The 19,818-nt window shown below is 36.0% G+C and overlaps 1 protein-coding gene across 2 annotated transcripts; it reads right to left on the reverse strand.

Annotated features, from left to right (window-relative positions):
* Positions 1–4,589: 4,589 nt before the first annotated feature.
* On the reverse strand, positions 4,590–11,930 carry LOC113322258 (phospholipid-transporting ATPase 1-like). Of its 2 annotated transcripts, none has more exons than XM_026570316.1 (9): positions 11,381–11,930; positions 9,052–10,800; positions 8,335–8,659; positions 7,312–8,122; positions 6,967–7,090; positions 6,447–6,666; positions 5,657–6,115; positions 5,267–5,570; positions 4,590–4,973 (listed from the first exon to the last, which is right to left on the reverse strand). In XM_026570316.1, the coding sequence occupies exons 2-8, from the start codon at positions 10,475–10,477 to the stop codon at positions 5,369–5,371; spliced, it is 3,567 nt and encodes a 1,188-aa protein (XP_026426101.1). In that variant the 5' UTR covers positions 10,478–10,800; positions 11,381–11,930; the 3' UTR covers positions 4,590–4,973; positions 5,267–5,368. The 2 variants fall into 2 exon arrangements, with proteins under 2 accessions (XP_026426101.1, XP_026426100.1); XM_026570315.1 differs by having other exon boundaries at positions 9,052–11,111.
* Positions 11,931–19,818: the final 7,888 nt, after the last annotated feature.

The following is a 19,818-nucleotide window of genomic DNA, read 5'->3' on the forward strand; positions in this document are numbered from 1 at the left end:
TCTTCAGCATGCAATTGGGTATCAATTGTGATAACCCATATGCAAGGGTTGTTTACAAAAATCTTCTTCTAAAACTGAAGAAGTCGGAAGAAAATAATATGAATCAGATTTTTATGGAAGATTTGGATGGACTAGGAGATTTTGATTCAAATGATGATGAAGAATGTGTTAATGTTTCAACATTTTCTGACGGGGCTATGACAATCATCAATGGATCTTAGTATTCTTTCATGGAACATTAGAGGGCTAAAAGATGATCTGAAAATTCAAGCAGTAAAAAATGTTGTTAGAAGAAATAGAGTTTCTATATGCATTATCCAAGAAACAAAGATGGAAACTGTTGATGATGCGTTGATAAGATCATTGTGGGGCAAAAACAATTGTGAATATATTTATTTACCTTTAGAAGGAAGATCTTGGTGTAATATCACTATGTGGAAGGGTGGAGATTTAATCATGGAAGAATACCTTTCGGGGGGTTTTTCTTTAACAATTCGTTTCAGAAATATAAAGGATGGATTTATCTGGTTATTCACTTCTGTATATGGAGCTTCAGACAAATATGATTATGTACAGTTTTGGCAGGAACTGGAAGACATACGCACAATCTTGCATGAGCCTTGGGTTCTAGGTGGAGACTGGAATGCTATCTTGTGACATACAGGGAGAAATCGATCTTGAGGTTACAAAATAAATAGAAAAAACTTCAGAAAGTTCTTAAATTCTCAAAATCTTCTTTGTATTCTTATGGCAGGTGGTAGATTTACTTGGACCAACTCTCAGAATCCTCCTCTACTTCAGAGATTATATAGATTTGTGTTTACAATGGATTGGGAAGATAAATGTCCAGCTATCACTTAAACAAGACTCAAAAGACCAAATTTTGATCATGCTCCAATCTTATTGAGATGCAATGGTGGTAACTCTTTTAAAGATCCTTTTAGATTCTAAAATTACTTCTTAACTCATCCAGATTTCTTGAGTAACATGAAAATTTGGTGGAGTAATTTGGTTTTCTCTGGAAAACCAAGTTACATTCTTGCAAAAACGCTTCAAGGACTCAAATTTTTTATAAAAAAATGGGGTCGAGAAACTTTTGGTTCTTTGCAAGCTGAAGTGGACAGGTTGGATAATTTGATTAAAGTAATGGACAGTTTAGAGGAAATAAATCCTTTATCTCAAGATGATTATGCTGAAAGAGAGGATTTTAGAATTCAACATAAGACTTCTTCTTTAAACCTAGCAAGAAAGTGGCATGCTAGATCCAAGGGTCGGTGGCTCATGGATGGAGAAAGAAATTCTAGATTCTTTCATAAAAATGCTTCATACAAATACAAAGTTAATGGTATTAGTTCTCTTCTGATCAATGAAATTTTGTGTCATGATAAGGATGTTATAAATACAGAAGCTAAAACGTATTATTCTGATCTATTAATTGAAGATTTTGTTCTGAGGCCTTCTTTTGATGATCTTGAACTTCCTTATTTAAGTGTACAACATGGTATCATGCTTGAAAAACCATTTGAAGAAGAAGAAGTAAGAAAGGTGATTAACCATTTTGGTTTAAACAAATCACCTGGTCCAGATGGGTATACAATGGAATTCTTTAAAGCTACTTGGGATATTATCAAACCTGAGTTAATGAATTTTTTCAATGAGTTTCATTCCACTGGTAATCTTTATTGGAGGCTAAATTGTACAAACATTATTCTTCTGCCAAAGTGTGAAGGATCTTCTTCTATGAATAATTATAGGCCCATTAATCTCATAGGAGGCATTTACAAAGTTATATATAAATGTCTTGCTGACGGGATAAAAATTGTAATGCCTTCTATTATCTCAAAATTCCAAGGTGCATTTGTTGATGAAAGGCATATTACATATGGCATCCTCATTGCTTCTGAATTGACAGATGCAAGAGAAAGACCGAATATACCTGGATTGATTCTAATGGTGGATCTTTAGAAGCGCTTTTGACAACATCAACTGGAGTTGTTTAGACTATACAATGCAAAGACTTGATTTTAGAATTTTCTGGAGAAAGCAGGTACATTGGTGTATATATAATGTAAGATTCTCAATAGCTTTGATTGGCTCTTGTTCTGAACTGTTTAGAAGTAGCAAAGGGGTGAAACAAGGTGATCCTCTATCACATTTTTTATTCGTTATGGTGGTTGAGGTACTTTCTCTTATGCTACAAAGGGCTTCTGGTCTGAATTTAATCAATGGTTTCAAACCTTCTGCAATTGGAGATACAATCACTCCCCTGCAATTTGTTGATGACTTGATTGTCTTCATGGATGCTAGTGTAGAACAATTCAAAAACCTTAAAAACATTCTCATATCCTTTGAAATGATTTCAGGATTGAAAGTGAATTTTAATAAAAGTTTAGTGGTGGTTCTGGGGGATTCTGAGCATGTAGATGCTTGTGCTTTGATTTTTTGGTTGTCCAAGAGTTCAATTTCCTCTTAATTACCTTGGTATTCCTTTAGGAAGTAAATCCAAATCTACTGAAGTTTGGGAAGTAATACTTCAAAGATTTCAAAAGAGGCTGAGCACTTAGCAGAGGAGATATATAACTAAAGGAGGTAGACTAATGCTTATTAAACATGTGTTGTGTAGTCTACCAATTTACTATCTATCTCTCTTTCAGATTCCAACTTCAGTTGAGAAACAAATGGATAAAATTATGAGGTGTTTTCTTTGGGGAAAGAATAAAGGCTGGGTCAAATGGGGCAAAGTTAATCTATCTAAAGAAAGAGGTGATGTTGGGATTAAGAAGATAAGAATCACTAACATAGCTTTACATGCTAAATGGATTTGGAGAAATGGGAATGAAAAGAAAGAGTTGCACACTTTCGAAAATATCTCTCTCAACATGCTTTTGTTCAACTGGGAAGGAATAATAGGGATATCTTAGTTTGAAATTAGAGTTTTTCTTTTTTTTCCTTGTAAGCTTTACTTTTGTTCTGATTCTTTTTAGCTATTTTGTAGCTTCAGAACTATTTTTTGTACCTCATGTGCAAGAAAACCACATCTAGTGGTATTCTTGCCTTTTTTTTCCATAATAATATTGCCCTTTTGCGTTATTTTTTTTTCCTTAATAATATTGCCCTTTTGCGTTAAAAAAAAAGGATAAAATTAAGTAGGTAAATCTACAATAGGTCGGGATTGGGTACAAAGATGGGACGGGTAATTTACATGGTTTTGAGTATTGATAACACAGATGTCTACCAAAGCAGTAGGGGTGATTTTTGGAGGGATAGAGGTGTGAATTCTTTGGGATGGTATAGAAGGAGGTGGTAGCAAACAAAGAATAGGGAAAAGATGAGGTTTACAAAATTGAGGCCAGGTTGGCTATATTTTATACCAAGAAATTTCAGGAAAATTAAAATCGTACGGAGAACTCGTAGGTCGAAGCCTGTGATGTTTCCTGTGATTTTTAGTATACTACTTTTGAAGGTAATGTTATACCTTGAGCTGATGATTTCAAGAGAATTTGGGCCTTTTGTGATGAGCTTGTTATTCATTTGAGATTGTTTTTTCTTCAATTGGGGTTAATTTTGAAACTTGTTTTGAGACATACTCAATTTTTTCGAGGCATATTCATTCATTATACCGTTTAGGGTGGGTTTATAAGGGGTGTCTAAAGGTAGTGCAATTACCTATATATCCTTAAACAATTTAAATTACTAGAGTGTCCCTATCTTCAAAAACCTAAAATCAAAAATCAGAATAAATTTTAAACTTAAACATCTTGGACTCCAATTCAATCAAGAAATTGATTAAGCAAAGCAAACACGAACAAAGTGAGCGATGTTGGAGGGCGAAATTCAAATCTCAATTGCTCTTAAATGTATTTTAGAATGTATGTGTAACAAACCCATCTTGTTTTTGATTGATTTTATTTTGTTTGATCGATAGAATATGATTTCAAAGATGAAATTAGGGTTTTCAGAAGATCAGTTCGGCTGATCTTGGAGTATCAATTTTGAGCCGAACCTAATGTATGATTTAGAGAAACACTATGTTCGGCTAATGCGACTTTGCTAGATTTTGTTCGAATTAGCCGAACCTAAATTCGTCAGTTACAGAGTGAAGTTCGGCTGAAAAGTTATCAGCCGAACTGTTCTTCTGGTCAGTAGATCTGGGTTTTAAAAATTCAATTTTTTGACAGATTCAACTTATAAAAAGAAATTAAACCTCGTATAGAAGTCTACCTCTGATTTGAATCACACATTTTGGTCACTTCTAATCACTAAAATCTCAAAATTCAAAATCCAAGTTTTTTTTTTCACTTCTTCTTCCTCTCAAAAACCCCAACTCTCACATAAATTTGATTTTCTACTAATTCACCACTAATAATTTAATTTTTAATCAATCCTTAAAATTCCTATCTAATCAAATCTAATCATAATCATTAATACTAATTATATAAGGGTAGTGATGCTATTATCAAAAAGGATGGATAAGGGGTGATGTTCAGTATGCCTCAAAATAGGTTTCTTAATTTTCATGAAACCATGGAGCCGTAAAATAACCGTTAGGAGGAAACAAAAGGCTATAATTCAGGCATGAAACCAAGAAGAGCGACAAAAACAACACAGTATTAATGTTTCCAATAGGAAATTTGTTCGTGTTTTTTTTCTTGGGCAAGAGATTTGAAATTTCACTGCTGAATCCAAGCACAAAGCGTATACAGTTATTTTGTCAGAGCATATACGTATATTTTGCGTTAGTTATCTAAACCTGTTCAAGCCTTATACATAACCAGCTACACCGCCTGGACCGATAGCACCATAAAACTGTGAAAACTCTATACATGCAACCTGATCTGCCTTTGTAATGACAGAAAGAACCAAACTCCTTAAAATACAACTAGCTCTCTGTAACTTTTTTATCCTTCAATTGGCAATTTTCACCACAAATGGCAAGCTACTTGTTCCTCCAACTCTCACTTGATCACTTTTATCTGATATAGGAACAAAAAAAAGTGAGTCAATAAAATGCAATATAACCTCGAAGAAATACAAAATATCCTTGCTTTTCTGGGATAATTACATAAAACAAAATTAATGCTTGCATTGATAAAGCCAAAAAATAAAACTATTTCCTTAATAATGAAAATACACAGTGATATTTTCCAAAAAATAAAACAAAATTAATGCTTGCATTGATAAAGCCAACTACTTTACAAACAGCCAATGTTGAAACAAGGAGTAAAATCCGAGAAGGAACAACAATCCACAAAGAAAAGTGACTTACCATGAGACTTTTTAGCGATGAACTCCACAAGGAGGGCCATATGATGGATACTTTAAAGACAAACCGTTAAAAAATGAGGTATGACCGCAAGCAATGTACATGTCAACTTGAACTTTGATCTGGTTTTGGCTGCAGAATGTGACGTCGTTTCCTCAATATTTCTGCTTCTCTTGCTATCTGAATATCAGAAGGCCAAACTCTCTGACGCAGAACCTTGAAAAGGAAACGAGGGAGCAATGCTAAAACGGTGATAAGTAAAATGGTGACCCAATAGGTAGCCGAGGTTGCCAGATGATAAATTGTCCTGTCAAACATCCAGACATCATTAAACCATTGACATACAAGTTTGTAGAAAAACTAAATAAATACATGAAATGACTAGAGACCCACCAGTAATTCGGAAATATCGGGATGGAATCCAATACCACCATACATGCATATGTGATGACTATAGATCCCCATGTGGCAAGATGAGTAAGTAATAGCCAACGCTGAATGTCCATAGCCAAGTGGATATTCACAAGTACAACAACAGCAATTGTCCATAGACTGCCCATACTCCAAATATCTATGGAACTTCCTTGGAAGGTGAATACAGGAACGTAGAAGAGAACAAGACTTTGCCACAGAGTATCAATCATTGTGAGCCAGAAAAGTGGCATATTGTAACTCTCATGCCTATGTCCAGATGCATAAAGCTTTGGGTACTCGAGCAGTGTCTTATGGCTCAAGTCCTTATCCAAAATACCTACAACTATCGTAGGGACAGAAGTATAAATAATGGAATAGAGCATACTGCTCCAGTCTGTTATTGCAGATGTCGTAGAATAACCCGTGTACAAGATATACCTGCAGATAAAAAGACACTATTAAGCAAAAACAAGGATGAGGGTGATGTAATTCTACCATCAAGTGTCGTTCAATCTAAAAGTCCACAACTAGATGTGCATTTGTTTATCACTTCTTGTATTCTTTTCATTCTCTTTATAACCACAAATATGCAGATAAACTGAAAAATACGCCCTCCGTTTTAGGAAAAGTGATACTTTCCCTTTTTCCATTTGGCCTACTTTTAGGCAAAAATGAAAAAGTGCATTTCCTAAAACGGAGGTAGTAATTTGTTTCGGGAAAAAAAAAAGGAGAGAGACTTCATTTAAAGCCATGAAGGAACTAAACGTACCAGAACAGCATCAGTACAAATACTGCGTTACGGTAGAAGTTGTACAACACCAAATATCCAACACGCTGATAATTCCAATGACCATGTACAAGGAGCAATCTTTTCAGAAACCTGAACTGCCCCATGGCAAAGTCAGATGCCATAACTGCTTGACGTCCTTCTTGACCACATAATCCGACGCCAACATCCGCCATTTGGATCATTGAAACATCATTAGCCCCTGTTAAAAAAATCAGATAGAGAATATTAAAAAGAGCTGCACTTGATAAAACTACAGAATAAAACCATGACTAAGTAACCTCAGCAGGATAAAATCCCCAAAACACACAATACATACTAAAAGTGATTAGTACACCAACTCAGCAGATGCCGCCCCACGTTCGAAAGAATCACATGCAAATGTACTTGAAAACAAGTTCGTGGAAACTAGAGCTGAACAACTCACCCCTCATATTCTAACTTTTCCCTGAGTAGACTATATGAACGACGAGATTGTAAGAAAATAACATAAGCAGCTTACCGTCTCCAATAGCCAGTGTCATGTCATCTGTTCTGCTTTTAATTAGATCCACAATCCCGGCTTTCTGCAAAGGAGCGACACGGCAACAGAGCACAACTTTACAAGAAGTTGCTAGATCGAAAAGCTGCAGCAAAAGAAATGCTAATATGAGGATAGAGACACATCAAACTTATACAGCCACAGCAAATACCTAAACGTAAACAAATTTGAAAAACTCCTGGAGTGAATGCCAGTAATGGACAAAATGAAGCAATCCTAAATCTTTTTCGGTACACTGATATAATACAATCCTTATCATTACATACAAATAAGTCATACTACAAGGTATAGAGGAAAGAATCATACATCTGACTCCAGATCTTTTTCTAATATGTACACGAGACTGTTCCCATCGATTATGAGAGCCGTGTTGGTCATATCAGGTACAGTTTCCACAGGCCATTGTCCCGCATTGGAAATCCGTGTTTCAACAGGAATTTGAAGGTAGTCATTCTCAACAATCTTTTTCTGCCTCAAATGCTTACTCATACTACACATTGATGATTTCACACCATACTTGACCTTTGCATCAGCCAAAAGGTTTCTGCATTCCTCCTCAGTAGTACCATTTATAATAATCTGCTGCATATCTGGGGTCAGGAGTTTGCATGAGAGGCCGATTGAAATTGCAGTCTCTTGCTTATCCCCAGTAAGAACCCAAACTTTAATACCTGCTTGCCGAAGGGACTCAATGGCTTCTGGAACACCTTCTTGTAGCTTATCCTCAATTGCAGTAGCCCCAAGAAGATTAAGATTACACTCTATGAGAGATGCTGTCTGGCGTAACTTGGCGGATCTGTCAATCAACGAAGTGCTCGCCTCTTCATAACAGCACTGCCACTCTTCGAGTTCTTCATCTGTAAGATCCCTTGAAGCAAGGACAAGCGTGCGCAAACCTTCTCGAGAATACTCTGTCAAATGATTCTGAGTTGCATGATTTATATCTCTTGACAAAAGATCTTTGCGGTTGTCCTTATTATTCTCTTTACCCAAAATGTTGAGCATTGAGCTATCAGCTCCCTTCACCAACACTTTTACGGCATTGTTAGGAAATCTAATAACAACTGACATTCTCTTGCGCACACTATCAAACTCATGCAGGCCCAATACATCCAACCTGAATTGGACAAAATGCCAACAAAGATACTGGTGAAAAAAATTTCAACAGTGAGACAAGATAAATACAAAGCTTAAGTGTTGGTTCTGTAGCCTGTACTATACCAATATATGTGGAACCATCCATCAGCTCCAAATTTTGGACATCAAGAAAATCATACTTAATATGTAGTAAACTAGGTCAAGTATATTCAATGGGGTGGAGAACTGTACCTTAATTTCTCACCATTGACATCAACCACGATGTGCCCAGATGTACGCTCAGTAAGAGTGTATCCATAGGCAGAAGCAGCAGAAACTAAGGCTTGCTCATCAGGAGATTCACCCTGATACTCAATAGCTCCTACATCTTCATGTATTTCAGTCAACATCCCACTAACAGAAGAAGGTCGATTAACCATTGGGATAACAGTATTACAAGCCGCCAATGTAAGGAAAAACTCATGTGCCACTGTCCTTTCATCTCCATCCAAGTTCTTATGCAACAACTCAACAAGCTCACTATCAATGGCTATTTCAGATTTGGGCTTTGCCACTTCTGCAACAGAATATAACAAATAATGATTCAGAAGGTAAAGCTATATGGCATCTGCAAAGCATGATTTATACATATGCTTTATTTCTCTTCTTTAAACACAACATACTGGAAACACTTTATGCAAGCGCAAGAATGCAGTGTCAACTAAGGATGCATCAAATTAGGCTACCACATATCTAACAATGGTAAAATCACATTTATCTAATGTTCTTACAGTTTATAATGTTTTCTTTACCTGCAGTTGACTACAGATTTAAAGTAATTTTTCCACAATAAGGCAGTTAATAGGTGATCGATAATACTATCCAACAGCAACTACAAAATGAATTAATAAACATGACACCCCATATGTATATCTATCTTTACTACAATTTATAAGGAGATCAATGTACCTTCAATAGATGATTCCTGCACTGAATGGTCAGTATCATGCAAGGAGCTCCCATAATTCTTGCCATACAAGCTGGCTCTACGGAATTCCATCTTGTTCTCAGTTAAAGTCCCAGTCTTATCGGAGAATATGTACCGTATCTGACCTAAGTCTTCATTTATATTCAACGATCTGCACTGGAACCTTGACTGAGAGTTAGAGCAATACATCCTCTTATCTTCAATCATGAAGTACGATTGCCCCAACCTGACCAACTCCATTGTAATATACAACGATATTGGTATCATAATCTGAAACACAATAACAGAACTCAAAAATGAGAACAGAATTTCCATGGGGATACTAATAAAATTGTATAGGCCCCCGTTCTTAATCCCTGTTGTAAAGTATCTTCTTCTATAGTAAGGCAGGGTATCGAGCTGATGACTGTTGGCTCTGAGCCACAAACCCATCCCAAGCGCCACTACCACACACATAGTAAAAAGAAAAACCGACAACCACAAGGTTTCCCTGTTCATATGGCTTTCCAGTCTGCTTCTTTTGGAAGGAGAAGCTGCACTATTTAACATTGCCTTTGTTTCCTGTCCAGCATATACAACAACACCGATTACCCATTCCGTGTTCTTTAACTGGCAACCCCGCAGAATGATGTTCGATTGGCTGAGTGGAAATTTATGCCCATCAAATTTCATGTTGGCTGTGAACTCATATATATTTCTATTAGGGTGCTCACATGTGATAGTCCCTCCAATATTACTGCCCCCACCAAAAGCCATTGAAACAGTTTCTTGCCGGGCATACCTCGTCTTCAAGTTCGATTCACCATCAAGATTCATTGTTTGAATGTATGCTATCCCGCTAGCATCACTTGTCCCTAACAAAACCATGTCACATGGAATTGTCTCGTTGGCAAGTATTTTAACAACCTCACCAGCACGAATCTTTTTCCACTTTTTTAGACGATACTTGCCCAGTTGCAGCACAAGAGATTCTCTGTTGTTCTCGTTTCTGTCTGATCTGTGTCTTCGCCAATCTTCATATCCATCTTTAATAGCTGTCACACAGAGCACAAAGAGCAGAGGAAAAAGCGATACCGTTCTACCAAAAACAGCAAGAGGGGGGAGCTGGTTCAGAGCGGCGATGGCCAGAAAATACAAGTAAGCAACTCGATGGAATTGAATAAACAGATTCTTCGGCAAGAAAGTGATCACAGTGTACTTGCTAGTTCTAATCTCATTCCCTGTGAACTCATACTTATCATTTGTTTTTCGAGGATCATTAACATAAATCACCCTAGAATCTTCTTGTGATAGATTATCTTCAAATTGCATACTTTTGTGGCGAACACGCTGAGATTTCTCCAGCTTTTCTTGCACAAGAGAAGTCATAGAAATTTCTGAAGGTTTTGAATTGCCCTGCAGCTCCATTGTACCCCAGGACACTAGCTGCCTTCCTTTCTGAGTAGGGCATTCCAAAAGCAACTCCTGGAAAAAATGTGGATCAGCCGTATGAAAACGTTTCACCCTACCGATGGAATCTGAGTGGTGAAAGGGTTCCGTGTGACAATCTGTATCTTGAGTAGAAACAACCTGATGCTCCTTTGAATCAAACGAACGTCTTCGAGCCTCTCCGGACTCTGCCGGGGAGTACGAAGAGTTGGGGCAGAGGCAACTACAAGAAGACGAAAGCGGCAGAGGAGGCAGCACAGGTGAAGAATGTGACAGTGATGATGCTAGCAATGGCTGGTCACCTTTAGGCATAAATATCACCAACGGAAGTCATTGGTCAGAAACTATGGCAGTGCAACTTTCCCCTCTAACTTGATCAAAGATTAATCTAAACATCCATCTTCTCTCGATTCCAGGTTAGATTGTAGTTTGAAGGCAAACATTTACTGATACACTAAATCACCTCATCTTCCTAAAATTACCTATTATGATGTATGTTCTTCTCTATAACTTTACAAAACAAAAACCCTAAGGTTGTAATCTCCACACAAAATGGATCAAACACTACTCTTAAAAACTAGAAAATTTTGACAAATTCTGACCATTTTCCAACCTGAAATCACCCACATTGTAGAAAAAAAGAAAAGAAAACTATATTAAAGATCTTCCAAGAAAATAAAAACAAAATTTTGAAAGAATCGACGAATTAAGACAATTCGAAACCCTAATTCATCCCAACTATCCACCAACCAATACTACAAAATGATTCCAATGTACTATCCCCCCAAAGAAAACAAAAAACTGCACTTATTCAGAAATTTAAAGATCAAGCAAAATATCCTATCAAATAAAAAAAAAGTACACATAGAAATCAAACAATACCTGTTTAAACGATATGATCAATCACCGACAAACCCTACCAAAATGTCACCTCTTCACCATGATCCCAAAACCCTAAAAAATGATCTTCTGCTACAACTGAATCAAAAGAAGAAGAATTGATCAATAAAAATCACGCCTTTCCCTTTTCTTTTTTATCCTTTTGTGTTTCTCTGATCTGATTCAATGATAATTACGTGTTGTTTGGGTTTTCTATATCTCTCTCTCTAGATCGAGGGAGGAAACTGAAATTGGGGGAAATTTAGGGATTTAATGAGGAATCTCTCTCTCTCTCTCTCTGTAGATGGAGATTGTTGATAGAGAGAGAGAAAACAGAGAGAGGGGGGGAAAGGCTTTGATTGTTGAGGTGTTTTGAGGAGAGAGAAAATCAATTAAAATTGCAGGAAATTTGGAGATGGTCAGATTGAGATGATCGAATGGTGTGAAACTTAGGAGGACAAAATTAAGTAGACAGAGATGAATGGTGGTGGAAGACGAGGAAGAGGACGAAGCAGCATCATCATCGTCATGCTTTTATTGCATTTTTTTTTTCCTTTTCTCTGTTAAAATGTAAATGTAAATGTAAATTTTAGTGTCGGTTTTTTTCGTTTCTTGTATTTTGAGGTAGTGTTATATGGAGATCTGCATTCGATAAGGGGTTTCAGCTAGCTGTTAAAGGTCACACTTATTTCATAATAACACTGACCGTCCAAGAATGTATTTGAGGTTACCAAAATTCAATGGAAGTTACTAATCGAGTGACGAAGATTGTTTTTTTATACTATGAATCCCTCTATAATAACCTCAAGGGTTTTTGTTGATCAAGACTTAGGATATACAAAATTACAGTAAAAAATTATCATAATCCACAGCAATAACTGAAAAAGAAAAAATATAAATAAAACTCATACTATATAAACAGCCACTATATGTGCATGAGTGCATAAAATGACAAAATTTATATATCAACAACCACTACTACATTGATATAAATGGGTGCATATTAATGTTGCAAATAGTGGGTTGTTGCACATAGTGGGTTGTTACATTGTTAATATCAATGTTTGTTAGAAATTTTGCATTCACAATTAAATGTAATACTAGCAACTACATTTGTATCTGGTTTATTTCTTAAATAGCTATTACCCTCCCTAGGATTTCCGGTGATGCATTAACTTGGGCTGAATGCGTGAATGTGAATAAGATATCCACTCTTTATCTAAACTGCTAGAACGGTCCATTTGAATTTAAGAACCAAAATGGTTTGAGAAAGAGACAACTCGTAAGCATAAATGAGTGTCATCTATAACATCACCATTTAATGTTATAATTATCTAATTATCTTCCAAGTAGTATTACAAAACTGTTTTTCTTATCGGTACGGTACGGACCTTACTCTGGAATCTCTCTTTCCGTATTCCAAGAGAGAGTATACTATATCATAAAACCCGGAAATGCCCTCAGTAAAAATAATAATAATAATAATTGACAAAATTCTCTTTTTCTGGTGAGGTGATTTGTAGTGTTTCTCTTTGTCACCGCAAAACGGGCAGAATCTTCTCCCACGCTCTAGTGCATTTCAAGCTGTCAAAATGCTTGTTATGATAGAATTTTTACCATAAGGAGACAGGTTATAAAAGTACAATAGATGCAAGCATTGCACTGTGCTACATGAACAACACAATGACAGCTGATCTGACTTGGAAACCTATGTGGAGGAAAGAGACTTTCTTAATTTTATCCACGTCATCGAGAAAATAAAATGAAATTATCGAAAGAGGTTCTTCACTCCCGCATCTTCATGATCAACAAGTTCTATCTCCATGCAGATGGATACCAAAAAACAAAAAATGTAAGTATATTAATCCAATAGTATCATGGAGCTCAAAATTCCGTCTTGATTTCAAAATAGTATCATGTAAGTATATTAAGTATATTTCTTAGTCTTATTATTGTCCACCATGGATGTACTATATTGAAGCTGGATATTGTTACTGGTACTACAAAAAATTGATTTTTCTTTAAAGTTTTTAGGGAGATCTGCTTGTGTGATTGTTTAATGCTCAACTAAAACATGGATAAACAATTATGATTTGGAATTTACAAATCAAACAAGAAATCACAAAAAAAAAAAGTAAAAATCACCTTAGATTCTTATACAATCAAACCCCAAAATTAAACATTATCATGGAAAAGTTTAAGGTAAGAAAACCTACGAAACAATACGAGATCGATTAGAGGAAGGATATAAGGGCAAGAACATCGACAATCAAAAAAAAAATCGGTCATGCAAATAGTTAGAGATTTCATTAATAATGACGGCTTTTTTTTGAAACTTGAATCAATTAGTTTTTATAAATCTAAAAGGATCTTATCAAAATAAACCGTCACCTCTCTGCAAATAAAATTAGAACCTCTCTGCAATATAAATCAAGGATTTTACAGTCCGGAGTTACGTGGTGTTAAAGATGATGACGTGGATAGAAAAAACTTTCTCTTTCCTCCGCGTTAAGCTGCCACGCAGGATCAGTTGTTACTAAGCGGTCATCACGCTGTTCACATAGCATTTTCGATTTGTGTTGCTTGCATTACAAACCATGCTTCATTATTTGTTTGGTTTTGAATTACCATAAGCTGTCAAAATGCTTCGTTATTTCTTCACGGCTGCAGTAGCACTTAAATAGAGTATAATTTCTTCCTACTACACCAATTCAATGTACTTCTAGAGAGATCTCAATGAATGCGGTTACGAAAGAAAGAAAATGACAATCACTAAACATGAGCTTTTAACTGAATGTAGTAAGTGACATAACTTCGAATGAGATTAGTGGACTAACCGGAATAACTTTACAACTGGAAATCGAGAAAGTGACGGTCCCGATTATAAACGCGGTTTTGTGATTAATTGACTACCACAACAACCAAGTTACTAAACCCAGTTACCTACTGGATTAATAATTCCAGCTACATCTATATCTAGCTCCTAGATAAAGGAATGAAGTTTAAACACGCAATATCTACCTCATAAATAAAGAATTGAGGTTTTAAACACGCAAGAATATGGTCCTTCTGCTTTAAACCTACCTGGTTAATAGTTTATTTCTAGTAGTCGTAAGTGGTGCCCACTTGGAAGTGACTTGATAATGGTAACGTAGAGAAAGAGAACAAATTTTTGATGGATTAAATTTAACTCAGTGGTTTCATCATTTTTAAGGAAAAACGATGCCGCATGTGACAAAGCCATGAACATTTTACTCATGATACCGAAAGATATATTTCCGGGCTTCAATTTTTACAGTTGTTTCGATTACTGTTTTGCTTCACATAAACATTATGTGCATTTTCCAGAATCTTCTCCCACGCTCTAATGTATTTTGAGTGCATTCCAAACTGTCAAAATGTTTGTTACGATGGAATTTTACTATAAAGAGATAGGTTATAAAAGTACAATATTGGAAACTAAGTTGGCTTGTAACATTGAATTTGTGTTGCTTGCATTACAAATCATGCTCCATTATTTGTTTGGTTTTGAATTAGCACCCTCATGTGATCCCTGTTTAAACGAATGGAAATGGAATGTGTGTGAAACAGATTATTCTTAAGGTCACTCTTTGCTGACTAATTAACCTATTAGATTGTGACCCTAAACTTGATCCTAAATCATCATGCACTTTATTAACTTTTGAAAAAAATAAAGCCTATGATTTCTTTTTTTTTTGTATTGGCTTTGCTTGTACATTTTTTGTCATTTCCTTTGATATAGGGCGATCTTGAGACACCACAAAATGCAAGCAAGCTATACAAGGATCAACAAGTGGGCTAATAACTCTTGGAAGTTTTCATTTAGCAGAAAAATAAGATTCATTTTGGGCAACAAAGATTATCACTTCTTTCTTATGCCTTTAGCTCAACGTGTCTTCCACTAATTTTGTTGCTCTTGATGTCATCGACCTCATCTTAAAAATGAACTATGATTTTAGGCATACCAAAAAATTTTAAGGCATACAAAATAGTTTTCCTATCCTAAGTGACCTTATAAGGGGTGTCTATTGGGTAGTTCAATTACCTATATACCCTTGAACCTAAAATCAAAAAATAAACTATCCTAAACATCTCTTCTTCTTCCTCTAGCTAAACCACCTTCCTTTTCTCTCAGATTTTTTTTCATCACTGTAATTAATTATCGATTCGTGAAAATTCGATCATCGGTTAAATTGAACTATATAATGGATCGTACAAAGAAAAAAGCAAACGTCAGGTGTTCTAAATCCTCATCCAATCCATGAATTAAAGAAGAAGAACCAATTGAAGATGAAGGTGTAAAAACTATAATTGAACCGGAAATTGAATCGGAAATTCAACCATTTGAAACTCCAAATACTGAAATGAGGATAAGAAGGTATTCCCTACAAACCTAATCTTTTATTTGTTGTTTTTGATGGATTGAATGGGTTAAATTGCTAAAAACTTAGGGTTTTTGACGGTTACAGTAGCGGGTTCGGCTGATAATTGAGTTGAGTTTTGAGCCGAACTGTTCTTGAAATTTATCCCTAAAAGTGTCTATGAACAGTTCGGCTAAACCGTAAATGTCAATTTTTAGCCGAACCCCAAAATGTGTATTGAATACGTACCATAATAGTGTCAGGTTCGGCTAATACCCTACAAACCTTCCCGGCCGAACCTGAGAAGTGAAATTTACTCCAGGTGGTTGTCAGGTTCGGCTGACTCGATTAGATCACTTTCAAGCCGAACCTCTCTCTGTAAACACTTCGAAAATATTGATTTGCAGGCTCTAGGTTCGGCTAGCTCGTGTTGTTGAGTTATCAGCCGAACCTTCTCTTTGCACACTCAAGTTTTTCGATCTTGTTTTGGCCATAACTTTTTCGTCCGATGTCGGAATAACCTCATTCTTTTTGCGTTGTGTTTGTCTTTTCATTCTCTTGAAGTTGAAGATAAGATATAATTGATTTTAATGAGTTTAATATGGACCCTTGGTATTCTCCATCGTTAGACTTCACTTTCTTAATATTTTTAGTAATTTCCACTTTTTTTGTTTGGTTCATCCTATGAAAAGGCCGCACAATAGAAAACATATGTAATAAAAATCCTAACCCCCAAATGTGTATGAATTTAAGTGTTTCATGGAAAATCAGTATCATGTTCGGCTGATGTGATTTTTTGGATATGAGCCGAACTTGGAAAAATATATAGTTCGGCTGATACGATATTTAGAGTGAGAACCGAACCTAACTCTCAGGAATAAGTTCGGCTTGTTATTAGACTTTAATATAAGCCGAATTAGGATCTTGCAAATAGGTTGGAAGTTGGAAAATGAAGGTTCGTCGTATAACGTTAACAAATTCAGTTAGCCGAACTGTTCATCAATTTAGTGGGTTCGGGTTATATTTTTAAGCCGAACATAGTCCTGGTTCGCCGAACCATGATGAAAAATACAATTTTTTGATGATTTCAAGCTACAAAAGTGAGATTAAACATAAAATAGAAGTGTACATGTGTGTTAGAAGCATTGGGTTCCTCATCTATGTATTCATCATATGGATTTGGCTCATAAAAATCATCATCTTGAGTTTGAGTTTGTGTAAAATCATTCTCACAATCTAAGAAATCAGCCATTTCTGGATCATTGTTGTAGTTGATATGTATTTTCCTAGGTTTTTAGATGAAGAATGATCCTCCTCATCCTCCATTGAATCAAGAAGAAAATTTTTCTCACTTTCTGCTTCTCTCCTTCTCAATAAAAACTTTGATTTTTTTTTCCCCAAATTTTTTCATCTAAACAAACATTTATAATTCTGAAAATTATCTTAATCACTAAACAAAAAATTTAATCACTAATTCAGATTACTAGCACTAATACGTAAAGGATAGATTTGCCATTAACAAAAATGGATAAGGGGATACCTGATTTTGTTATTTCACATCCTTTTTTTTTGTTTTTATTCAGTATGCCTAATAAAATTTTAGTATGTCCAAAATGATAGTTCTTAAAATTTAGGATCCTTTTTTTCCTCTCTTTTTTCTTCTTTTCAGCGCGTGTTTGTTTTTTTTACTTACTCAATTATAGCCCAACACGATTTCTCAGAATCTGTCACATGATACTCTTTTATTTCTAGCAATGGTCTATCCAAAAAGCACTAGAGGCGCATATTGCTTTGAATGTTGTCAAGAAAGGACTCACGGATGAAACCAGACGTTTGGACTCTGGGGCCTATGATGAATGTGAAAAGCATATGAATTTCCGTCCGTGAGATTCTATAATCCATAAGAAACCAGCAAACTCAGAACACTGTACCTCCTCGCTCTTCATATGCATTTTAGTAGACTGTTGTAGACCATCCATTGGTCCTACTTTGGCCTGGTCCGTGCAGTGCCTACTTTGGCCTGGTCCGTGCAGTGCGTGAGTACAGTACCGTGACTTTGTGTGGGGACGGACTTTTATTGGAATTTCTTACTGATAGCAAAACCTACCGGCTATAAATGGAAGAGTTCCCCAGATCTGGATGGTAATGTAAAGATGAGTCATGATGGACTAGTAGTCTGACAAAATAGAAACAAAACAATAAACGTGATATAGGGACATGAAAGACTACCCTCGGTAATACAAGGGACCCACGAATAGTATCGTTGATGGGTTTGGATTTTAGGTAAAACACACGTTGTACCTTGGAAATATGAGCCGTACTCTGTCTTCTTGGGTTAAATCTTCAGGCCAATCAAAAAAGAAGTCCACAGCCCTGCTCAACTGAGTGTGGCCGGGGTTAACCATATAAGATGCTTTATGTTATGTGCACAAGTCTTTGATAGGGTGGCCGACCATTCACTAGTCCAGTGAATCCGATACTCTCGAAGACTTTTTTTCTTTCTTTTCTTTGTTTTTTTTGAGAAAAAAATGTTATATTGGAAAGAAAAAATGGTAATTACAGTGGTATGTACAACAGATCCAAATCTGGACCTCCCAAAGAAAACAAAAAAAAAAAAACTCAATTACATATAAATGATGTCTTCCCAGTGTTGCGTGACTTGGTTCGTTGTGAAGTTACTAAAGATACCAGTAATCCGAGCACCAAAGGTGAATATCAAGCTTAATTGCATGAATCACTTCATCTCTGCGTTTCGACCTTCCACCATGAACTCTACTGTTGCGCGCTAGCCATAATTCCCAACAGATAGCAAAATGAACCAAGTCATCACTTCATCGCTGACGATACAATTATCCTGCTTAATGCATCTACGGATGAGGTAAGATACTTATTATTTTAATGATGTTTGAGATTTTAACACTGAACTTGGATAAGAGTTCTATGACTAGCATTTGTGCTGATGACTTGATTGATGATTTGGCTACGGAGTTGGGTTGTGAGATTGAAGTTCTTCCCATTATTTATTTGGGTATGCCAATTGGTGCTTTAAAAAGAAGTGTAGCTATATGGGATGTGGTTATTGAAAGGATGAAGAGGAAGTTGGTGCCATGGAAAAGAAAGTTCTTGAACAAAGCAGGGAGGATCACATTAATAAAGAGCTCTTTCGAAAGTATAACAATTTATTTCTTGTCTGTTTATTATACGTCGGTGGCTGTGGAAAAGAAGCTCAACAGTATTATGAGAAAGTTCTTATGGGGTGAGGATGAGACTAAAAAGAAAATGAGTTGGGTGTCATGGAAAGCTATTGCTAAATCTAGAAGAAAAGGAGGCTTGGGAATCAGAAGTCTGAGGCTTTTAAATAGGTCACTCTTGGCTAAGTGGCATGGAAGATACGTTAATGAGAAACATGCTTGGTGGAGGAAAATTGTTTGTGAGAAGACTAAATCAGATGAAGCTTGCCTAGTTCCGGTACAGAGCAAAGACCCAGTTGGGAGGAGTATATGGTATGAGATTCAAAAAGCTAACAATGACTTTTTTGATACTGTTAATATCCAGGTGAAGAATGGGAGAAGAGTGTGTTTCTGGCATGACTGGTGGGTTGAGAAAATATCCCTTAAGGATAAGTATCCAAGACTCTACAAGCTTAGTAGACAGAAATTTAAAAAAAGTAGCAAATATGAAGAATATTCATTTGGATTTTGTTTTTTCAAGGGAGTTGAATCCTGCGGAACGAATTGATCTTCTTGAACTGAAGCATGATTTGAGGAATGTAACTTTGGTACATGAAGAAGAAGATGCAGTGGAAGGAGATTGTTCGACAAAGGCTATTTACAACAAGTTGGAAGACTATGATAACGACTGGGATTATTTTGGTGTCGTGTATAACAAGTTTGCACCTCCGAAAGTGGTCTTTCTTATATGGGCCAGTATGCATAATTCAGTTCCAACTAGAATGATGCTGCAGAGAAGAGGAGTTGAAACCAAAACGAATATGTGTCCTCTTTGTAACTCAGAAATCGAAATTCAGGAGCATCTTTACCTCCATTGTAGTTGGGCTAG

Source organism: Papaver somniferum, chromosome 11 (assembly GCF_003573695.1).
Source record: "Papaver somniferum cultivar HN1 chromosome 11, ASM357369v1, whole genome shotgun sequence".
Lineage (NCBI taxonomy): Eukaryota > Viridiplantae > Streptophyta > Magnoliopsida > Ranunculales > Papaveraceae > Papaver > Papaver somniferum.

Bases quoted from the DNA above. Each gene is read 5' to 3' on its own strand.
- LOC113322258 (XM_026570315.1), bottom strand. From the start codon at position 10,810: ATGCCTAAAGGTGACCAGCCATTGCTAGCATCATCACTGTCACATTCT. The intron at 7,091-7,311 runs GTATGATTCTTT...CTTTTGCTGCAG, and splicing joins AAAAAGATCTGGAGTCAGAT to CTTTTCGATCTAGCAACTTC. The intron at 6,116-6,446 runs GTACGTTTAGTT...TTTTATCTGCAG, and splicing joins TTTGTACTGATGCTGTTCTG to GTATATCTTGTACACGGGTT.